The 20,968-nt window shown below is 47.8% G+C and overlaps 2 protein-coding genes across 25 annotated transcripts in view; both read right to left on the reverse strand.

Moving 5' to 3' along the window:
- Positions 1-5,265, reverse strand: part of CFAP53 (cilia and flagella associated protein 53) — a gene marked incomplete at its 3' end in the record, with an annotated part of 25,742 nt that extends 20,477 nt beyond the window's left edge. The window contains exons 1-2 of the mRNA XM_017888327.1: positions 4,957-5,265; positions 602-831 (exon numbers count right to left, since the gene is read on the reverse strand). Coding sequence (XP_017743816.1) covers positions 602-831; positions 4,957-5,193 — 467 coding nt within the window. The remainder of the gene's footprint in view (positions 1-601; positions 832-4,956) is intronic.
- A 2,163-nt stretch (positions 5,266-7,428) lies between these two features.
- On the reverse strand, positions 7,429-20,441 carry MBD1 (methyl-CpG binding domain protein 1). 24 transcript variants are annotated; one of them, XM_017888337.1, is made up of 17 exons: positions 20,026-20,441; positions 18,538-18,672; positions 15,458-15,572; positions 15,200-15,366; positions 15,032-15,114; positions 14,745-14,785; positions 14,188-14,316; positions 13,958-14,032; positions 13,717-13,833; positions 13,565-13,633; positions 12,756-12,923; positions 12,134-12,433; positions 11,903-12,040; positions 11,395-11,526; positions 11,248-11,309; positions 10,034-10,105; positions 8,259-8,391 (listed from the first exon to the last, which is right to left on the reverse strand). In XM_017888337.1, the coding sequence occupies exons 2-16, from the start codon at positions 18,645-18,647 to the stop codon at positions 10,066-10,068; spliced, it is 1,746 nt and encodes a 581-aa protein (XP_017743826.1). In that variant the 5' UTR covers positions 18,648-18,672; positions 20,026-20,441; the 3' UTR covers positions 8,259-8,391; positions 10,034-10,065. The 24 variants fall into 24 exon arrangements, 23 of the variants coding, with proteins under 23 accessions (XP_017743831.1, XP_017743818.1, XP_017743819.1 ...); XM_017888338.1 differs by having other exon boundaries at positions 8,264-8,384; XR_001888427.1 differs by having other exon boundaries at positions 8,304-8,391; positions 9,874-10,105.
- Between the last annotated feature and the right edge of the window lie 527 nt (positions 20,442-20,968).

Genomic DNA, 20,968 nt, shown 5'->3' on the forward strand with positions numbered 1-20,968 from the left:
CTGTTGGTTTTTTTTTTGTTTTTTTTTTTTTTTTTTTTGAGACAGGGTCTCGCTCTGTCACCCAGGCTAGAAATGCAGTGTGATCATGGCTCACTGCAGCCTTGACCTCCGTGATCCTCCCACCTCAGCCTCCTGAACACCTGGGACTACAGCCAGATGCTCCTATGCCCAGCTATTTTTAAATTTTTTTGTAGAGATGGGGTCTCACTATGTTGCCCAGGCTGGTCTCAAACTCCTGGGCTCAAACAATCCTCCGCCCTCAGCCTCCCAAAGTGGTAGGATTATACACATGACCCACTAAGCCCAACCAACTGCACCATATTTTATTTGGTCACATATAAATAAGATATGAAATATATATTTTTAACAAAAGAGTAAAATGAACAGATTTCAATCAAAATAATGAAACATGAAACAATATATTGTTCTTCATCAAAACATAGGTTATCACAAGAAAAATATTAAAAATATTAACCAGCAATAGCTATGGATTTAATATATCTCAGCCATGATCTTCCTAAATTTGATTTTTGACTGGTCAATCTCAAATTGTGGTTTTAGGAATATTTCATGGCTTGGGTCCCAGGTTTGTGAGCCTTACTTATTTCGTCTTTCTTCAAGGTTAATGATAAACCCTTGCATGGCATCCTTGATTCTTGCTCGCACAAGGCTGTCCAAAAACTTGCAGTCACTGTGCTGGTCCCACTCAACTTTCAAGCGATCCCGCTCATTTGACTTAATGGAAGCCAAAATAGCATTATGCTTCTGATGGCTGCGTCGGATTCTTTCTAGATGGTGCTCAGCCCCTTGGCCTTTAGGAGGCTTGGGTCTCTGAAAACAAAAACCAACTATCACTCATAATAAGCCAAAGAATCAACTGCATATTTTCAATTAGTTATGCTCTCAATCAATACTCATACTAAATAAAATTGGATATAAAAAACTAATACATCCTACTACAACTGAATACAGCTTAGGCACCTAAAGAGTAACTTGTTTCATTTTCTGAGCCTATACCTAAGATGTAATCAAAACAGTCTCAAATATTTCTAAAGTGTCATTTGGAAAAAAGTTGATGGAAATTACAAACTTAAAAATGTGAACAGGACTCTGTTGAGATTATCTAGTCAAACCCAGAGACATTAAGTGATTTGCTGAACTTGCTTCAAACAGGGCAGATAAAACAAGAATTAGAGGTCTTCTAATTCCTGACCTTGACATAGCCACCCATTATTCCACATTATTTCTCCTGGTCGGACACCATAGTTATCACATCAAAATACTTTCAATGAAAAGATGCTACTACGTGAATATATAGAATATATGTGTATATACATGTATATATGTGTTTATATATGTGTATATGGATATGGATATATAATGAGTTGTGACAATAAAAGATCTTTTACTAAGAAGGAAGAAATGAAGTGAGGGAGGAAGAAAGAAGGAAAAAGAAAAAAAGCTGGTGGTAGAACTTTATTCCTATTTCTAGGGTGCCCAGAAGTTTTAATGCAAACAGTGTGTTCCTGATCTTTTGGGCTACTTTGAATTTCTGTAAATGTATTGTTTTTACAGAAATGTCCACTAAAAAAGTTAGAAATGCATGTACCATTTGAATATATATAGATATACTTAATGAAATCACATAGACTATATCTTTTTCCTTTCTGTATTCCTAGCATTGAACATAATGCCTACTACAGTGAGGTTCTCAATAGAAATGAATGAATGAATGAATGAATGAATGAATGAATGAATGAATAAAAGAAACAATGTTTCTGGGTGGGCTTGATGCAATTTCTGCACCTCCTGGAGCCACCACGAAATCCATAGTCTTGAGCTTTGTATTTTCAGGAACAGTTTTATCAAGTCATCCTTAGGTGAGTTGTGAGACACTGGGGTGCTGATTCATAGAAACAAAACTCTTAAGAGGCAGAGAGAGACAGTCAATCTGATCATTTACACTTAGAATATCACCATCAGGATTACCAGAAATACTAGAGTTACGTGTTTGTAATGAAGTCTCCTGAGGAAAGGAAATCAACATTTGAAGACGGTTTAATGAAAAGATCCAGGGCTCAGGGTAGGCATGAGGTAACCAGATTTAGCTGAACAAGGTAAGGCAAGCCTGGGGTGGTAAGGAGACAGAAGATGATATTGGGGGTTATATCACGGAAAGTAGCTAATCCATGTCAGAATTATTTGGAGCCTACAGCCAGTTAATTAGATGACTGTTCTCCAAAACTGATAGCATTTTATTAATATAGATCTGTGAAAATAAAGCAAAGGAGGATCACAGTGGCACCCTGGGCAGCATACACAGCAGGAATTAAGGCTCCCAGTGTGAGCTGAGAACAGGAACGAAACACCAAGATAATCTAGAAACACTGGCTCCAGTTGTCAGGACAGGAAACAGGGCTGAGGTATATTTTGGTTGAAGAGGTCAGAAACACCATGAGCAGTACCCATGGGGTCAGGAAGCCTTTTAAGGCTTGGGAATCATGTGAAGGACTCCAGTCTGGGAAGGACCCAATCTCTTGATAAGTTAGGGGTATGACCTGGAGTTCTCAAAAAAGGTGATGCCAATCCCAGCACAGTCGTGGCATTGTTCAAAATCTGTACTGTTCAATATAAATATAATGCAAAACAGGTATGTAATTCTCAATTTTCAAGTGGCTCCATTTAAAGAAGTAAAAAGAAACAGGTAAGTTAATTTTGATAGTATATTTTATTTAACCAATATATCCAAAATATTATCTTGTCAATATGTGACTCTAGGCACACTTCAAGTGCTCAAATGCTATGTGTGACTAATGGCTACCTATTGGACATCACAGCTCTAAACCATGCTAAAGTCAGGAAAACACAGGATATTTTACTAACTACTTTGGGTTTTCAAGGTCACTGAAGGCTTTTTGTTACTGTAGCATCTCAAATTATAGTTATTAGGATTACAATTTATAGTTCGGTTGTCTTAAAGAACAATGCTTTACATCCTAGGTTTGATTCTGGCCTCTGTCCACTACTAACTGAATTGAGCAAGTTACTTAATCTCTTTGAATCTTAGTTTTCTCACCTGTCAAATGAGCAAAATAAGTATCCTCCTAATGGGTTCTAGGAGACACTCATCAAATAGCTGCTCCTTTCGATGTCCCATTACTTCAGACATTACATTTTTCATAGGTTTCTCCTGGGGAATTGTTTAGGACCCAATTCTCATCTGTTGGTGGCTTTAATTCTTGCAACACAATTCTGCTACCTCTAACTATCTTTCTTATCACACTCAGACACTGGAGGAGCAGATGCATCAACTCTAACCTCTTCCTTTTCCTCTTAATTCTTCTCAAGTGCAAAGTATTCAACAGGCCCGCTTCTCTGGTTTAGTGTTTTTGTTTGTTTTTTGTTCCTTATTGGTTCCCAACACAAGTAATAGCACCCAACAATGGCTCAGCCCCTGAGCCCTGTGTTTGGATACAGAACCCAAAGTAGATCTTCTGTCCTTCATGAAGTGTGTTTATAATTATCACCTTGAACCCTACAGCCTACTAACGTGTCCCATCGACTGCTTTCCAGCTCCAGATCTTACAGTACTCAGACCTAAAGAAGGAGCAGGTCTATAGGTTGACTGAAGTTTGCTCTGTGCCCTGTGGAGCATAATACAACTGAATCACTGATCTTTCTTCCATAAACTGATATAACAGACAATATAGCACATCATTATTTACCATGTTAACCTTTAGTGGTTTCATTATACATAATTCTTTTTTGCAATTGGATTACAAGTTGAGCACCCCTAATTGGAAAATAAGAAATCTGAAATGCTCCAAAATCTGAAGCTTTTTGAGCACCCACATGATGGCATAAGTGGAAAATTTCACACCTGACCTCATGTAAGGGGTCACAGTGAAAACGGAAGCAAACAACACATATTTATTCAGCACCCCCAAGGGGAAAATAAAATTACCTTTGAGGTAATGAAATATAGATAAATTCAGTGTTTAGACTTGGGTCTCCTCCCCAAGATATTACATTATGTATATGCAAGTTTTCCAAAATCCAAAAAAAATCTGAAATTCTAGACATTTCTGGTCCCAAGCATTTCAGATAAGGGATACTTAACCTGTATAAGCTCCTTGAAGGGAGGGCTCAGGCTTCAATAAAGGGTTAACCTTCCAGGATCATTGTATCCACCCCTGTATCGCCCACAATACTGCATACAAAGCAGGGGCTCAAGCAATAACTCTGCCTACATGGCAGTTTTCTGGTGGGTAGAAACTAGTTTGTAGAAATGAAGGAATCTACATGTATGGACCAATAGTGTCTGAGGTTCTCAGCAGGAACCATCAAATTCTACAGCAAGCATATTTCCCTGCCCTACTACCACTCTAGCCTTAGAGGCAGGAACCTGCGTTTTTCCCAGGTCTGAAGGGACACTTCAGTCCAGCAATGGTTACTGGTTGAGTTGGCACAGGAAAGGCGTTGGGTGCTATAACCTCTCACAACCTAATTCCCCTTCCCCAGACGATTTTCCTAGGAGTGAAAGACCAGCTCCAAATCGTAGGCCAGCCCTGCCCCCAGATCTGTCTCTGGGCTGGGTGCCCTTTCCATAACACACACTGGCCACTGCATGGGGGACAGACATCCTTCCGGTGTCTTGGAGACTGAAAACCCTAAGATCCCTAGTAGTGATTCTCCAAAACAGAACCTAAATATTACAACTTTGGGGGCAGATGAAATGCTGTAAGCATGGAAATAGAGGGGGATGAGTGGGTGAAAGGTGGGGTAGGTAGGTGAGCGACCTTATCTTCCTTCTTTCAAAATTCAACCCACTGCATCAGGCGGCACCCGTTCTCCTCAAGAAGGCCCCGGGTGGGGGGCCGAAGTGGGATAGGCCAGGCCTGGAGAGCGCAGAGATGGAGAAAGCTGAAGGGTCCAGCAGACACATCCTGTGCTTACCACGATCACCACTTTGGGGGTGGGGCCCTTAACCTCCCGCTGTACGATGCCAAACCGCTGGCTGTACATTTTCGAGTCCCCTTCGGGATGAGGGCGGCGTCCGCCGCGTTTCCCCCAACCGTGGCGACCTGCGGGACCCGCTTCCGCGACGCAGAAGTCTGGTTGCCATGGTGCGCCTCGCGGGGTTAGGGGAAGGTAGAGGTGGGCGGGTCGGACGGAAGTCGGTCTGGTCACCATGGGGGCCGCAGACGCCTGCACTCGCGACTTCCTCTTCCAGCCGAGAAGCTGAGTCTGCGCGGTCCTCACCCCGCCCCTCGGCCAAACCCCACCGACCTTGCTCCCTTCCTCTAGGGTTTATCAGAATGGCAGAAAAAACCTCTAGCCCAAGAAAAATCGAAGCTCTAATTACAATTCCAGTTGACTTTGCTATTTATATCCTGTAATGGTCTAAAGGTATGAGAAAGGTTAGCGAACATTTTTTGGGAAGCTTAAATTTTGCACTATCTCTAGGTTAATCTTGATGACGGTAATGATCACAGGAAAATCTTGTATTTGTGTAGTTCTTTACAATTTCCAAGATATTTTCACACACACAACCTTTGAACCTAACAGACTTTTTTTGAGCCAAGGTCTCGCTCTGTCACCCAGGCTGGAGTGCAGTGGCGTGATCATGGCTCCCTGCAACCTCGTCCTCCTGGGCCTCAGCCTCCAGAGTAGCTGGGACTACAAAGCCTGCGCCACCATGCCCTGCTAATTTAAAAACAAATTTTGAAGAGATAGGGGGTCCTGCTATGTTGCTCAGGCTGGAACTCCTGCTCCTGGGTTCAAGCGATCCTACCCCCTGCCCCTCCCGCCGGCCTCCCAAAGTGTTGGAATTACAGGCTGCGCTACCGCGCGTGGCCACAAATATCTTATACGGTTGATAGAATAGCAAGTATTACTATCCTTATTTTCCAGCTAAGGCAAAGCTCAGGGAGCCTGAGTGCCTTGTCAAACCAAATAACCAGTAATAATAATAATAATAAAGGCTGTTAATAAAATCTTCCCGTTTGCCATTGGCAGAAACCAGGGCTTAGACTCAGGATATCCTAGGATGGGGACAGATCAGATGGACTAGTGGGGCAGTGGCACGACCTGGTGGGGCATAATTAAGAGTCTGAGGGTCACAGTGGAAGGATCAGGATGTGGATCAGAAGTCCAGTAACTGGTTTCTGAGAATCAGGATTCACGCAGAACAGGAAACACAAATCAGAGAACCAGGACGGACCTGCAGCACAGGTAGTAACCACAGTTGCATTTCCAGTCAAGAGTAAGGTGGTAATACCTAAAAGCCAATTAAGAATGACACTTTGGTACTCCCAAAGTGGGGGTGAGCATAGAACACTTGAGCACATGCAACAAATCAGTACCTACGTCAAACTGACGTATAATAAGCACAACTAATGTGTATACCCTCCTTAAGGACGCAATTTACTGTAAATTAGCATTCCTTAATCATACGCAAACCACCCACTTCGGCTTTTGTATATGGTACGTTTCTAAATATGAATTCCATTTCCTGAATTGCTGGTTCAGCTTTTCAGCCACGAAATGTCTTTCTTCTCTTTTAATCATCTTTTAATAATTCTGTCATTTTGTGTTTTCAATTGCAGTTCAGTAAAACACTCATTTGCATTTACTAAGAGTTTACGTGGTCTGAAACAGAAAAGAAACAAATTAGGTGGTCGTCTCGGTTTCCTGGAGTGTCCAAAGGGGCGGTTCTTTGATCTTCAACGGGCCCCGGGCCCGCCCGTCGGTCTGGGCGGAACCTCCCCCACCACACCTCCGGGAAGGCGGCAATGAAAACGCCTTGGGCCCGGAGCAGGGCTTGGGAAAATCGGCGGAGATTCGGGACCGCCCACTGGGGATTCCCAAGGTTGTGCAGCCCAGAGGGCCTGGTCACAATTTCTGAGGCGATGGGGTAAACCGACCCTTGGCGACACCCAGCAACACTTGAACGTCCTAGGTCGTCGAGCCCCGCCCTCACCCTGGATGAGCTCCGAAATTTAACCCCGGTTCAGTTGTGCCTGTTTTACCACTATTTGAAGAGGGGCACTCAGCTTCCCTCTGGCCCTAGCCCAGGTACTGGGGTTTGCGCCGGGCGGATGCCACGCCCCAGGGCCGCCAGGCCACTGGTGATGGGTGACGGGGGGGTGCCTCCAGGGCCCCGGTGGTTCCCCGGCCGGGAACTACGGCCTTTCTCGCCCCGGCGCCCCCTGGCGGGCCCACCAGCAGCTTGACGGTGTCCCGCCAGTGCTGCGCACCAAGAGCCTCAGCTTTCAGTGAACCCCCCCGCCCCCGCGGCCTAGGGAAGTGAATCTCTCAGGGTCCTTGGAAAGAAGTGACCTTGATCTTCCCACCCACTATCCCAGTTTCTCAGAGGCAGTCAACACTGTTCCCACCAAACCACTCCCAAAAGAAACACTGAGCAGGTAAGTGGGACAATAAAAATTTAAAAATAATTTTAAAATAGAACAGCTTAGAGATAGAAACTAAATTATTTCCAATTCCTACTGTGCCCCAAACAAGGTTCACAAAAGGGCTGTCCTCCCAATAATTTTCTGAATTCTATATATTCAGCATTAAATTCCATGATAAAGTTGGAAATCCATTCACCATTTGTAATACATATTGATGCATTTAATAAAATTGCATGGGCCGTATCTTTTGCATTTCTGTATCCTAGTATTCAGTACAGTGCCTACCACAGGGCTGGTTCTCAATACTTGAATGACACAAAAATAGCCAGGACCAGCAAGTTTTTTCTGGGTGGGCTTCATAGAATCTCTGCACTTGCTGGAATCACCATGAAATTCATGGTCTTCAGCTTTGCATTTTCAGCAAGTTATATTGAGTTATCCTCAGGTGAGTAGTGAGACCCTTGGGAGCGGATTCATGGTAGGGCGGCTTTGTAATGTGTCACCTTGGTGAGGCTGTTTCCCAGAACTGTCTTCCAGTAAGATGGGCCACAAGAGACATTTTGCTTGATAACTGGAGCGCAGAAGTGAAGCAGCAGCATATTGTTTTTACACTTGGAAGGCTGGTGCTGGGGCACCAGGCGCTGTTGCAGTTCACATATTGTCATGTATCTGCTGGATCACCTCGTTGGTGTGGGCAGCAGTCAGGCCTGCAGCCAGGCCTGCAGCTGCTCCACCTTCCCCAGGATCATCTCTTCAGCTTCTCTAATTCCTGGGCCAGATGCATATTTAACTCTGTGAGGAAGGGCACCAGCTTCTTCTGCAGGACACCCACATCATCGAAGCTGGAGGTGGTGAGAGACTGACATGGGTTCCGGGCCATCCTCGTGGGTTCCAGCTCGTGCTCGTGGGCTCCACTGTGTCCTCGGTCTCCCACACTTTACATCCATCTTCCCTTCCCGAGTGCCTGCCCTGCAGACTTCAAGCTCCAGCATTAGATGCAAAGATAACAGCCTTACAGAGACTGTTTAACCAGCTCCCACAATGGCATGCAGTCAGATCTCTATAATAAATCCCTTAAAGTACATATATACATAATCTTTATCTTAGTGGTTCTGCTCTTCTGATTGTACCCTAACATACATGGTAGGCAGAAGCTTAACTCATGAGTCTAAATGTCAATCAAATAAATTTCATATAGCTCACTGTCAAAATTACCAGAATGCTGGGGTTGGGTGGTTGGTTCCTGGGGGAAACAAAGCAGTATCAGTCTATCCAGTCTTGACTAGGGCTGAACTAGTTAGGGTGGAATAAAGGAAGGGGTGGGGAAGGTGGCAGAGGCTGTATGATAGAACTGGGAAATGGCTCATCCATGTCTGAATTACTTAAAGCTGCAGGGCTGGGACTAGGGTAAGGCAAGGGAGGCACGTAGGATACAAAGTTTAAGGAGGCACTCACTCAGTCCTGGCCCTGTAAAGCTGGCTAACAAATTACAGGTCTAATCTTTTTGGCACTTTATGAATGAAGAATTGGAAAGAGTGAGGTAGGGCTGAGCCAAGACTGGCCCTTGGGCAGGACTCGAAGCAGATATTCAGCCTCCTAGAAGACATTTGGGCTGAGGGCAGGAGCCAAGCACAAAGGTCATCAGAGGGCAGGAGATGCACGTTGTCAGGAAAGATGAGCCAGGCTGGCAGCTTTAGTTACAAAGACTGCTCTAGCTGAAGAGGGGGAGTCAGGGTAACAAGCAAAATGGACAGCAGCCAGTGGGGAGATATATCCCGTAGGGTTTGAAGAATCCTATGCAGCATCTGGGGTCTGCAGGAAACCCAGTTTCTGTATGAACAGATGCTCTGACAAGGTGACCCCATCTACATCGAGTCTTGGCACTTTCTAAACCATGCTAGAGACAGGAATGTAAGGGATTTATTATAGTACTTATAGTAATCTGTGTTTTGAAGGTCACCGAAAACTCCTGTTAGTGCATACAGGATTACAGGTTACAGTTTAGTGGCTTAAAGAACAAGGGCTTTAAAAGCTGGGTTTGATTCTAGGCTCTACTAACACCAGCTGTTCGACATTGGACAAATTAATGAGTCTCAGTTTTCCCATTCACAAAAATGGGCAAAATCAATGTCTTCCCAAAAAGATTATTTTAAGGATTAAATAAACTGGGTCCACAGAGGAACACACCAAATAGCAGTTCCTTTCCTTATTTATTCAATTACATTTTCAATTGCTGTCTCCCTGAGGAAGTATGTAGAGACACTGCCAGGTCTCATCCAGAAGCCACTTACAATTATTCATGAACATGGCTTGTTTAGGTTGTTTTGTGGTGGTTTTAATTATATTACCTTTCCCCATCCCAGCTCCCCCACCCTTAAAACCCAACTTCTTATACTCAGGCTCTTGGGGAGGAGAAGATGCACCAACTTTCTACTCTTTCTCTTCCTTTCCCGCTTACTTCTTCTAGAAGCTCAAAGTACTGTTAGGCCTGCTCCTCTGGTTTCGTGGTAGGTTTTTCCTCCTAGGGTTGATTCACACACAAGCCCTGGCAACCAATCTAGGGTCCAGCCCCTAGTAGATCAGTGTTGTCTCTCATAAAGCCAGTCTGCAAATATCACCTTGAATCCTACAGTCTGTAGAAGCCTCCAGTCTACTGCTTTCTAGCTCCAGGTTTTTTAAGGTCTTTGGACCTAGGGAAGAGGGAGCAGGTCTGTATGTTGAATGAGGTTTGCTATGTGCGAAATGGAGCATTACAAAACCATTTCCTAGTATTCTGTGTCCTCCATCCACTTCCCCTTAATTATACCTTTATCTTTTTTTATATCTTCTGAAAACTACCATTATAGACAGCTTGTCCATAGTCAGATTATAAGCTCCCTGAAGGTAGGTATCCTGTGTCTCCTGACACAGGATATAAGCTTTGCAGGGCTCATTGTCCTCAATGCTGTGCACCAAGCAGGAACTCAATCAGTACTTCTGTAATTGGCCAAGCATAGATGAAAGGGTTTCCAGCCTGGTAGGCTAGTTTGTAGGAGCAAAGGAATCCATGTGCTTGGCCAATAGTTTACATTGCCAGTGTCTGGGGCTCTATGCAGGGTCTGTCAACATTCTACAGGAGTCAGCATTCCCCTGCCCTCCCAACCATTCTAGTCCTTACAGGCATCTACCCTTCGTCCTATGCCAGGACTATAGGGACAGTTCTGCATGGCATCTGAAGTTAATAACCTCAATAGGCTCAGGAAAGGCTCAAGAGATCCAGCCCAAGCCCCTCCACAGAGATAGCTCCAGGAAGTACAGGGCAACCAGAGATCACACAACTATGTGTGAACCCAGCTCACAAAGCCAGCTCGGAACCCAGATCTCCTGCCCATCCCACTGCCCAGGCAAGCCCAGCACCACTTCTCTGATACACATTGCTCAACGTCAAGCAACAGCCCACCCAGAGGTCTCCTGGAGACTCCAAAGGCCTTCAAGACCCCAAATGATTATTCTCTGAACAAGAATTTATATATTAAAGCTGACCCCTATAGATATTTCTTAGGAAAATAGGGACCAGACTCCCTATCTTTTTCTTTCAAATCTCATGATAGAGTGTCAAGTCTTCCCCCTACCCCCAAAGGAGAGTCCTAACCTGGAATGCTATTGGGCTGGATCTCCGGAGAAATCTCTATGGTCCTACACACATGCCCCTCATTAATTGTGATCAGCATCATGGGTATGGGCCTTTACCTCCCACCACACCATGCCAAACTGCTGACTATACTTTCAAAACTCAGGGCCCACATCTGGCCAACACCCACTCCCTCCCCACCCCTCACTGTGTGGGGCACACCTTGGCAACCAGACCGCTGTATCTCGGAAGCGGGTTCCACCCAGGCTGAAAATCTCCGTGATCTAGAGAAGAATTAACACCATAGGTCAATGTGGTTGTTGGGGCTATGGCAGGGTCAGGGCAGGGTGGGGCATCCCCAGGACTGACCACGGGTGTGCCAGCCCCTCCTGCCTCTTCCTCTGGGGGCAATTTGGAGGCAGAGTCATCCTTGTTGTCCTCCTTGTCCTCCTCAGGGTCAGGTGGCTCTTGCTTCACAGATGGCAGGCCTGGGTCTACTGCCTGGGAGAAGTAGGAAACAGGCAGCCATTAGAAGGGCAGAGTTAGCCTGAGGAAAGTCTGTATCAGCCAACCCCTCACTGTGCTGATAAATCCTACTTCCATCACATTTCAACACAGAAAGGCCATCTCTGCCTATAAACCTTTCCCATTCCCATTCCTCACTGACCTCCATTTTTCTGTTAGCTGGATAGCAAAGCGGGCAAAGCTAATTGCCTGCGGGAGGTAGGGTGTCTGTTAGACAGGCGGGGTAATTCTGCAGAAAGGTCGCAATCAGCACATCTATTGCTCTGCTCAAGAGAACCATCATGGCTCATCATCACTCTGCTTACAGACCAGCCTGCTACGGCATCAACAGAACATCCATCACTGCCCCCACCTTGCTAGGGCAGCCAGGCACCAATACGGGAGAAGTCAGGACAGCTGTGCCTGGTGTCCACTCGTCCTGGGTATCCGCCTTCTCTTGCTTCACCTGGGGTAAGGCCACAACCCAACTCAGGCCAGAGCACTGGGCCTCCTGCGTGAGGGAGGATTGCAGCAGACTTGGTCTCAGCTCCCTGGCATGAGGCTGGGTGGGGCTGGGAAGGGCAGGACAGGGTGGGGCCCTCACCTGCAACAGGGCTTCTGTGGAAGCTGCAACAGGGCCTGGCACCTGCACAGGACTGCTTGCGCCCTCCCGTAAAAACACAAGGTCAGTGCCAGGCGGGGGCAGCACAAAGCCACCACCTGCTTCCTGCTTCGTTGGAGCCTGGGTATGGTCTGGTTGGGCTGTGCGTGTAGCCAAGGTGGGCTTCAAGGTAGGCCCAAGATGGTGACGTCGGGCAGAGCTGGGCCTCTTTCGACGACGGTAAGGTGGGGGCGATCCTGCCCCATCCTCAGACTCTGACCAGACACTGGGCAGCAGCCGCTTCTATGAGGAAAGATAGGGTGCTATGGCTACCTGGTGTCCTGACCAGTCACATCCACCCTGCCCGGCTCCACATGCCTGCTAATCTCCCATCGGTCCCAGCACGGAATCTGCTTACGTATGAGCCCTTCGTCATTGAGCCTGCTAGTCTCCTATTAGCAACACCAATGCCACCTAGACTCATTAAGCCAAGCACAATGTCTGTTAATCCTCAACCAAAGCTACTGCGCCACCCACCCACCTACCAAGCCTGCCCACCACTCCCAGGCACTGGGGCGCCTGGCCCAACCTATCCCGGCCACCTGACCCTTCCTGCCCCACCCACCATGGCAAACTGCAGGCATTGGCGCCAACGACACTTCTGGCGCTTCTGGTTGCTGCCCCCGAATTTGGGCTTGTCGCAGCAGAAGTCGCAGCGGCCACAGTCCATCCGCCGTAGGCAGGCTGCACAGGCCCCGCACTTGCGGTTCTGCCGGCGGTTCGTGTAGGGCTGCTGGGGTGGGGGGAATGGGTGGTGCTGTCAACTAGGACTAGGAGAGGCCATCCTCAACGCCTATTCCAGTGCTGGTCCTGGTGCTCCTCTAGCCCCATAAGAAGGAGCTACTTGCATACTAGTCTCAGCCTCCTGACTCCCGGCTAGTCACTCCTCAGCATTTGCTAGTTCAACATTGGCCACTATCGCTGTGCGAGCTGGCCCTCGATACCATTAGGACTGTGGCTGCTCCACTACAATATCCAGTGCTGTATTTCCTAGGCCACCACTGGCTACCAAGAAAATGTCTCTAAACCCCTTTTCCAGCAACATTTTGTTAACTCTCTATTAGCTCCCATCACTGTGCCTACTCTGTCTGCTCATCCTATGTGAACCCCAGTCATTGTGCTAGTTGCTCCTCTATCAATCCCAACTGTGTCGATTAGTCCTGCATCAGCCACCAGTGTTGATACATGTGACATGAGGCACTGTCATTGCACCTGCTGACCTCGTATTAGTCCTCCATTATCTACTCATTCCATCCTAGGACCCATTATTGTGCCTTGCTGTTCCCCAATAGGCTCATTCCAGCATCTGCTTCTTTGAAGTTAACCAAGCGTCCTGAGAGTCTAGGCTTATCCAGGTAGGGTGGGGCCACTCACTAGCTCGTCCTCGTCTACACAGTAATAGATGAATTCGGCAGGTGGCGAGGGGGCCAGGGCTCTGGGGTGCTGTAGAGGCAAATGGGGTGGGGTCAGGGCAGGTACTGGGTAAGGTCAGGGTTGTGCTTTCCCTCCACCCACTGGGGCCTCACCGGCTCTGTGGGCTCTGGGGACTGTGATGGGGGAGGTGGAGGCAGTGGCTGGGCTCCGGGGCGCCTCCTGGCAGCCATCTTGGAGTCACAGCCTCCCTTGCGGCGGGCATGTTTACCCTGGGAAAGACCAGAAAGGGTGGTTTCAGCTTGGTGGCACCAGGCAGACACAGGAACTCCCCACTCCCTAAGTGCAGAAAGCATGCATGGGACAGGCAGACAGAGGGTGGCATGAGGCACTCACAGTTGGGGGAGCCACAGCCAGGGGAGTGCGTCGCTGACATCTCTGATGACGGCGACGCAGGCGGTGAGCAAGGTGCTGGCAGACAGGGGCAGGCAGGCGGGGCCAGAAAGGTGAGCGTGGGGTTAGGCAGAAAAGAAAGACATAAGGTAGGCAAGGCCAGGTTGAAAGGAAGCAGAGGTAGCGACGATTTTAACAGCAGAATGAGCTCTGCTCCCTCCAGCCTGACTCACCCGTAGGCAACGTCGCTGGACACATTTCCACTGGCGCCTGAGACCAGGGCGGGGAGGGCGAAGGCAGATGGGGCAACGGCCACAGTCCTCTTGGGTCTGACAGCCCCGGCATACTCCACACCCTCGGCTCTGTTGGAGGGGGATGTGGGAGCAGAGGCATGAAGCATGGGGCCAAGCCCACGAGGGCCAGGGGCCGAGGTGAGCCTTGGGCTCTTTCCACTTGCCCGACTCACCCTTTCCACAATCCGGAGGCAGCGTNCGTGTACCTACATCAGCTCCCATCACCAGGACTTCTAGTCGCCCATTAGCCTCATCACTGACGCCATTAGTATGTCTACTGGTCCCCTGCTAACTTCAACACTGTGTCTACTAACGCACTAATGGTAACAGGAATTAATTAACCCATTAATTCCCATTACTGTGTCTGCTGACCTATGGAGAGCACCCTATAAAATGACTTCATCCGGTGGACCTATCATCATCCCTTAGGACTCTACCAGCTCGATCACATCCTGCTCCCACTGCAGAGGTGTGAAGAGAAAGCAGGTTGTGCTTACCTTAAACATTCTCTGTTCTCGGTTGAAGGCGATTCTCTGTGCTGTGGGGAGGAAGAGGGAAGAAGAAAAGTGGAAAGAAAGCAACAGACATCTGACTGATTCACTCACTGCCTGTGCCCTGACTTCCACCATTCAACCTCTACCCATGCCTGCTATCTCCAGTATCCAACCTCCAACCAAGCCAGTAGCCTCTGTCCTGACATCTACATTCAACCCCCAGCCTAGCATGACACTGAACCTGCTCCAGCTCCTATCTCCTGATGCCCCATCCTCTGGGGGTCACTCACCTCGACAGTCTTTGCACAATGTTTTGAGCCGCTGCCTTTGGGTGCCATCCCCTGAGAAGCTGATTCCACAGTTCTCACAGCATCTGGAATGGGAAAGGCAGGTGAGGAGTCCAAGAGCACCCCAAACACAACCCTCACCTATCTGGCTCACCTCAGACCAACACTCACCCAGGAGCAGGGAATGAAGCTGGGGCTGTGTCAGTGTCAGCCTTGGTCTCGTCCCTTGGGGCCTCCTTCCTGACCTCACCACTCTGGGGTTCAACCTGACGTTTCCGAGTCTTGGCTGGCCTTGAAGGCTTCTTTCGCTTCTTGCTGGCAACAGCCACAGGATGGGCCTGGAAAGTAAGGGAAGGAGGAATATGGGTCAGTGGGTGGGTGTTGAGTGGTACAGCCACCCCTACCTAGGCATCTCACATTGTGAAGTACCTTGGGGGCTGGATAGCACAAGATGCCTTGTTTGAAGTCGAAGAGGGTGAGATCACACGCAGGGCCCAGGTATCGAGTCAGCTCAACTTTGCTTCGGATCCTGTCTCCTGTGGGGCTAGGGATAGGCCATGATGGGTTAGCACCCAGGTGGAGCCAATGTCATTTCACCCACACAACCTTCCGACAGGGCTGCCAGGATAGAGGAGGCAGCCTGGAATTGGCCTGTGAGCCCTGCCCAGCCCCACCTCAACTAACCTTAAAAACATAAAAAAATTAATATAAATACTAACACAAATACAAACATCAGAAACAATATAAATGTAAACAGATGAACATATTTACAGCATATAATATTAGTAATACTGGAACTATTTCACGTAAGTAAAAATAGACACAAATAGGAACAGAAATATATTAAATAACATATAAATATGCTAGCACTGGCCGGGTGCAATGGCTCACACCTGTAATCCCAGCACCTTGGGAGGCCAAGGCGGGCGGATCACGAGGTCACGAGATCAAGACCATTCTGGCTAACATGGTGAAATCCCATCTCTACTAAAAATACAAAAAAAATTAGCCACGCATGGGGGCGGGTGCCTGTAGTCCCAGCTACTCGGGAGGCTGCGGCAGGAGAATGGCTTGAACCCGGGAGGCGGAGCTTGCAGTGAGCCGAGATTGCACCACTGCACTCCAGCCTGGGCGACAGAGCGAGACGCTGTCTCAAAAAATAAATAAATAAATAAACAAACAAATAAGTTACCATTATGTACCCAGTATATAATCAAGTAAAGAAAACAACACAAATATGTTTTAAAAACATATAAACAAATGCAACTACACACAAATTAAAGTGTAAGTAATTGATTTTGGGACCCCCAGTTTCTTGCATTTCTGTACGCCCTCCAAGAGAGACACCGATTGTCCTTTTTGATAAACTATCTTTCCAAGGATGTTTGTAAAGCCAACAACCTTGGAAGATAAGAGACAGGATCTCCTTCCATAGTAAAGGGAAAGCATACTTACTGTCCTAATGTTATAAAAAAAACTTGATTCTCTAAGCTCAGGGTTCTTTTCCTATAATAATACAACCCTCTTCGTGTCATGCTGTAGGAATTGGGATTCAGGAAACTGGCACAAAAATAGTAATACAGTAATTCCCCCTCTCGTCAGGGCATACATCCCAAGTTCCCCAGTGGATGCCTGAAACCGTGGATAGTACCAAACCCTAATGTAATATGTACTGTGTTTTTTTCTACCTGATAACTGAGATGGTTACTAAGTGACTAACAGGCAGGTTGTGTATAGAACATGGATATGGATATGGATATGGATATGGACAAAGAGATGATTCACCTCCTGAGCAGGACGGAGCAGGATAGTGTGAGATTTCATCACGCCACTCAAAACGGCACACAATTCAAAACTAATGAATTGTTTATTTCTAAAATTTTCCATTTAATATTTTTGGATGGTGGTTGACTGTAGGTAACTAAAGCTATGGAAAATGAAATTGCAGACAAGGGGGAGACTTATTCTGGATCCTGCAACTGTTGTAATAAACTGTCTTTGATCTGTAACCCAGGAGTCTTACCTCTCCTACCAACATCTACAAAATTCTGACAAATTCACTATTATCTTGTCCTAAGAATGAAATCTCAGATCCTTCATAGTTCCTGACAACTGCACTTCTAAGTTTTGAAAGTTTTATACAAGTACATAAATATGTGAATAAATTATAACTAAATACAAACAAAAAGTAATTTGTAATTTGATATTTACCTGCAAAATGGCAACTTAGATTTTAAAAATCAGAACGAATATAGAAACATAATAATTATTGTAGCCTAAACACATGTAAATGCTTATAAACATCTATGCTGATTCTCATTAGTTATGGTAGTTATGTTCTACAAAGTTGCCATGAACATTGAATACAAAACCATTGCTCCTAGAGGAAATACAGGGTTAGGTTCCTGAGAGCATCTGAACTTCTGCTTTGTGCGTGTTTCTGTTTAAATACACATTACTTAATATATATTTTTTACAAATGACTATTTGCATGGTCTTTGAATGACTCAAACCAGGGGCTTTGGAGGCCATATGTGTTCTGTAGGTTTGTTTGCCAATATTCTTGTTTAACAAGCCAATCTTATTGGCATTGAAAACCACTCTTCTACACAACCCCTTTCCTATATAACACTTAACAGGTATTTTTAAAATTCTTCGGAAGACTCCTGATAGGGAGAACCTGCATTGCATGCAAGTTTAACATTTTTCATGCCATGTTGCCTTTTGAAATGTGCAAGTCAGCCTGCACTAGCTGATACAACCTTAATATTTTCCTAACCCAGAGTAACGTGACTTTGGCTTTCCTCAACAATGCTGTCCACTATGCTTTATTGATCGTCATTTCATGAATCCACCAACGTAGCTGCTTTCTCACTCTTCCATAGCTTCAAGCCCATAAATGCTTTCTGTATTTTCTGAATCAGCCTTGTGCACATACTGGCAAACTTCCTTCTTTTTCTGGTTGTACCATAATTCTGATGCATAACATTGAACTTACAGCCAACAGCATTGTAACTCAGATAACCAACAAGGTTTATCTGCCTTGTATTTTCTCCGTAAGGCACGACATAGCCTTCTCACACTCAGAACACTAAACAGCACCTCAGCACTACGCTTGAGGACTATTTTAAAAAGCAAAATCACCAACAAAACATACAAACGTTAGAAAAATGTGACACTAAACAGACCACGAAAAGGACACTTGTTTACAGTATTAAAGCTGAAATAAAAAGGGCTCCTTCAGTCTTAGCTAGAAACACATGCATTGAGTGACAGTTTTTCACTGCTCTGTGCATATCCTTCAACAATCACAAATGCACTGTGAGTAGTGACTTTTAAGTTAGAAATACATTGTATTAAGAAGGTGAAATTGCAAACATAAAATCCACTAATAAGGATTAACTGTTTGTGCATAATTTAAACTCCATCCATAAATTTATCCGCACTATTTGATTTTACCCTAATCAGGCTCTACCCCACCCCCACTCTGCCCACAACCCACCCAGTACCTCTGGTAATAGGTGTCTGAGCGTCCACAGGTGGCCCCTGACTTGCGAAAGACTTCACGGCGCTTCCAGCCAGGGCCCAGGGCCGGGCAGTCCAGCCAGTCCTCAGCCATGGAGGCCACAGGAAGCAGCAGTAGCCTGAAAGGGAGTTGAGGGGATGAGGGAAACTGAGGCTCTAGGAAGGGACAAAACGTGCCCCAGGCCACACAAATCACTGGTATCCATTAGTGCTTGCCCAAGACCTAGGACCTGCCGCAGGCAACCAGCCCATATATGGAAAAGAAACCCCTCATATTCTCACGCCATTCTTTCCTATTCTGGGCCTAGGAGATCCTCATTCCTCAACCCAAGGATCTCTGCTTATTATTCTTAGTGTCCTAATCCCCTACTCTCTATCCTCAGACTGACAGCCCATCATTTCGCCTCACTACCAATCCAGAAACTTTTCATCTTCCCCCCTCATTCCTCCCTGTCACTGACCTAAGGGCCTCTATCCCTCTATTTTATCACCACAAGACCCCCATACTTCCCATCCTCAGCCCCAAAGGGCCCCATTTCTCTTGCCCTCACTACTTGGCTTCAGTAGTCTCTCATTCCCCCCTTCCTCGACCCAGGAATTCCTAATTTCCCTCCTTCAGTGTTTTAACCATTCCATTCCTTCTCTGCCTGATGTCCTCTTATCTTGCTACCTCAGTGTTACAACCTCGACTTCCTCTGCGAGACACAACTGCTCCAACCCATGGCCTGAATAGCCCCTCATCTTTTCCATTCCTCACACTGGAAGCCTCCCATGCCTCCCCTTCCTCAGCCCAAGAGCTCCCCCCTTATTTTTCTTCTCTTTCAATGTTCTGGCCCACAATTTCTCCCCAGTCTCTGCCCCCAAACCTTCCTGTTTGTCTCCTTCCTCTACATCCAAAAAGTTCCCCACTTCTCCCTCTCCCTGTTCTCATTCTCCATTCCTCCCTTATCCTGAGAGACCCTAATTTCTCCCCTCAGCATTCCGAACCCTCCCCCATTCTCTCTGTTCTTGTCCTGGGATCATGCCATCCCTAACTGTCAGCGTTCTGATCTCCTACTGCTCCTCGTCCTCTATATAGGGCCTCCCATTCCTCCCTTTCAGCATTCCAACGCCTCCATTTCTCCTGTCATCAGCCTGAGGGCCCCTCATTTCTCCCGCTCAGAGTTCTGAACCCCCATTTCTCTCTCAACTTCAGATGCCCTGATGTCTCCCTTTAGCGTTCTGATCTCCGCCATTCCTCTCCGTCCTCGTCCCAGGATCCCGACACTCCTACCTGTCAGAGTTCTGAGCTCCATTCCTTCCTGTCCTCAGCCTAAATTCCCCCGTTTCTCCTCGTCAGTATTCCGACGCCGCCATTCCTCCCCCTCATCGGCCTGAGGGCCCTTGATTCCTCCCCGTCAGCGTTCTGAGCCACAATTCCTTCCCATCCTCCGCCTGAGCACTCTCCACGTCCAGCCCCAAGGCTGTCTCACCAGTTTGGCACCACGCCGGTATCTTCCGCCACTCTAGGCCCTTGGACCCATGGCGAGGGTCCCTCCTGCACCTTCCGCCTCGCCCTCCTCCCCTTCTTCCTCCTCCGCGGCCGCCTCCTCTGAAGCGGTAGCTGTCGCCTCCGCGGCTGTTCGTTGCTCCCGGAACCGGAACTCCGCTGCCTGCCTCTCGGGCTCCGCCTCTGGCTAAGCACCTGCGTGCTATTGCCTCGACGTCGCGTGCCCTTAATAGGGAGGCTCCCGCGCCTGCGGGCTGGCGCTCTGCAGCGGGGTGCGCGCCCCCCGGCCGAAAACCAGTTGCATCTGCGTGCTGACGTTCAACGACAGGTCGCGCCCCATCGAAGGCGGGACCTGCAGTCGGGGCTCTACTCGCTGACCATCTAGCTTGCGCATGCGCTCTCCAGTCTAAACCTGAAGGGAAGTGGTCGGGGAGGGTTTGCGCCTGCGCCCTCCCTTCCCTCCCGCGGTCTCCGCAGCGGATACCCACAGCGGCGAGGAAGCTGCTTCGCGCCTGCGCACTCCCTGGCCCAGCAGGCACTCTCTTCTCCCATCTCTCGCTGGGGTCTATCCTGTGCTCGCCGGTCAACCCCAGGGCGGTCTTGTCCCGCTCCCTCCTCCCCGCCGAACAGCAGCTGGAGCGCGTGGGGCGGGGAAAGGGGCGGTGACGCACCGCAGGTAAACTGAGGCACGCGGGAGGGCGCGCCCCTGCAAGAGGCGGATCCCCAACGTGGGGATTGTGGGGAAAAGGCAGGGCCTGGCGTCCATAGCGGACGACAGCTCTGGGTGGGAGACAGGAGCACGCGTGGGCGGCGTCACCACACTGAATGCGTGCTGCGTAGGCTCTCTGCCCGTGGGAGGCTGGGAATGTGGGTCCCTGGGCTCTCCCCGGGTGCAGGCGCCCCCCATCTTATCCAGGAGTCTGGAA

Source organism: Rhinopithecus bieti, unplaced genomic scaffold (assembly GCF_001698545.2).
Source record: "Rhinopithecus bieti isolate Rb0 unplaced genomic scaffold, ASM169854v2 scaffold_18407, whole genome shotgun sequence".
Classification (NCBI taxonomy): Eukaryota; Metazoa; Chordata; class Mammalia; order Primates; family Cercopithecidae; genus Rhinopithecus; species Rhinopithecus bieti.

Bases quoted from the DNA above. Each gene is read 5' to 3' on its own strand.
- MBD1 (XM_017888328.1), bottom strand. From the start codon at position 18,647: ATGGCTGAGGACTGGCTGGACTGCCCGGCCCTGGGCCCTGGCTGGAAG. The intron at 15,367-15,457 runs GTACTTCACAAT...CTTACTTTCCAG, and splicing joins TGTGCTATCCAGCCCCCAAG to GCCCATCCTGTGGCTGTTGC. The intron at 13,834-13,957 runs GTGAGTGCCTCA...GGTCTTTCCCAG, and splicing joins TGGCTGTGGCTCCCCCAACT to GGTAAACATGCCCGCCGCAA.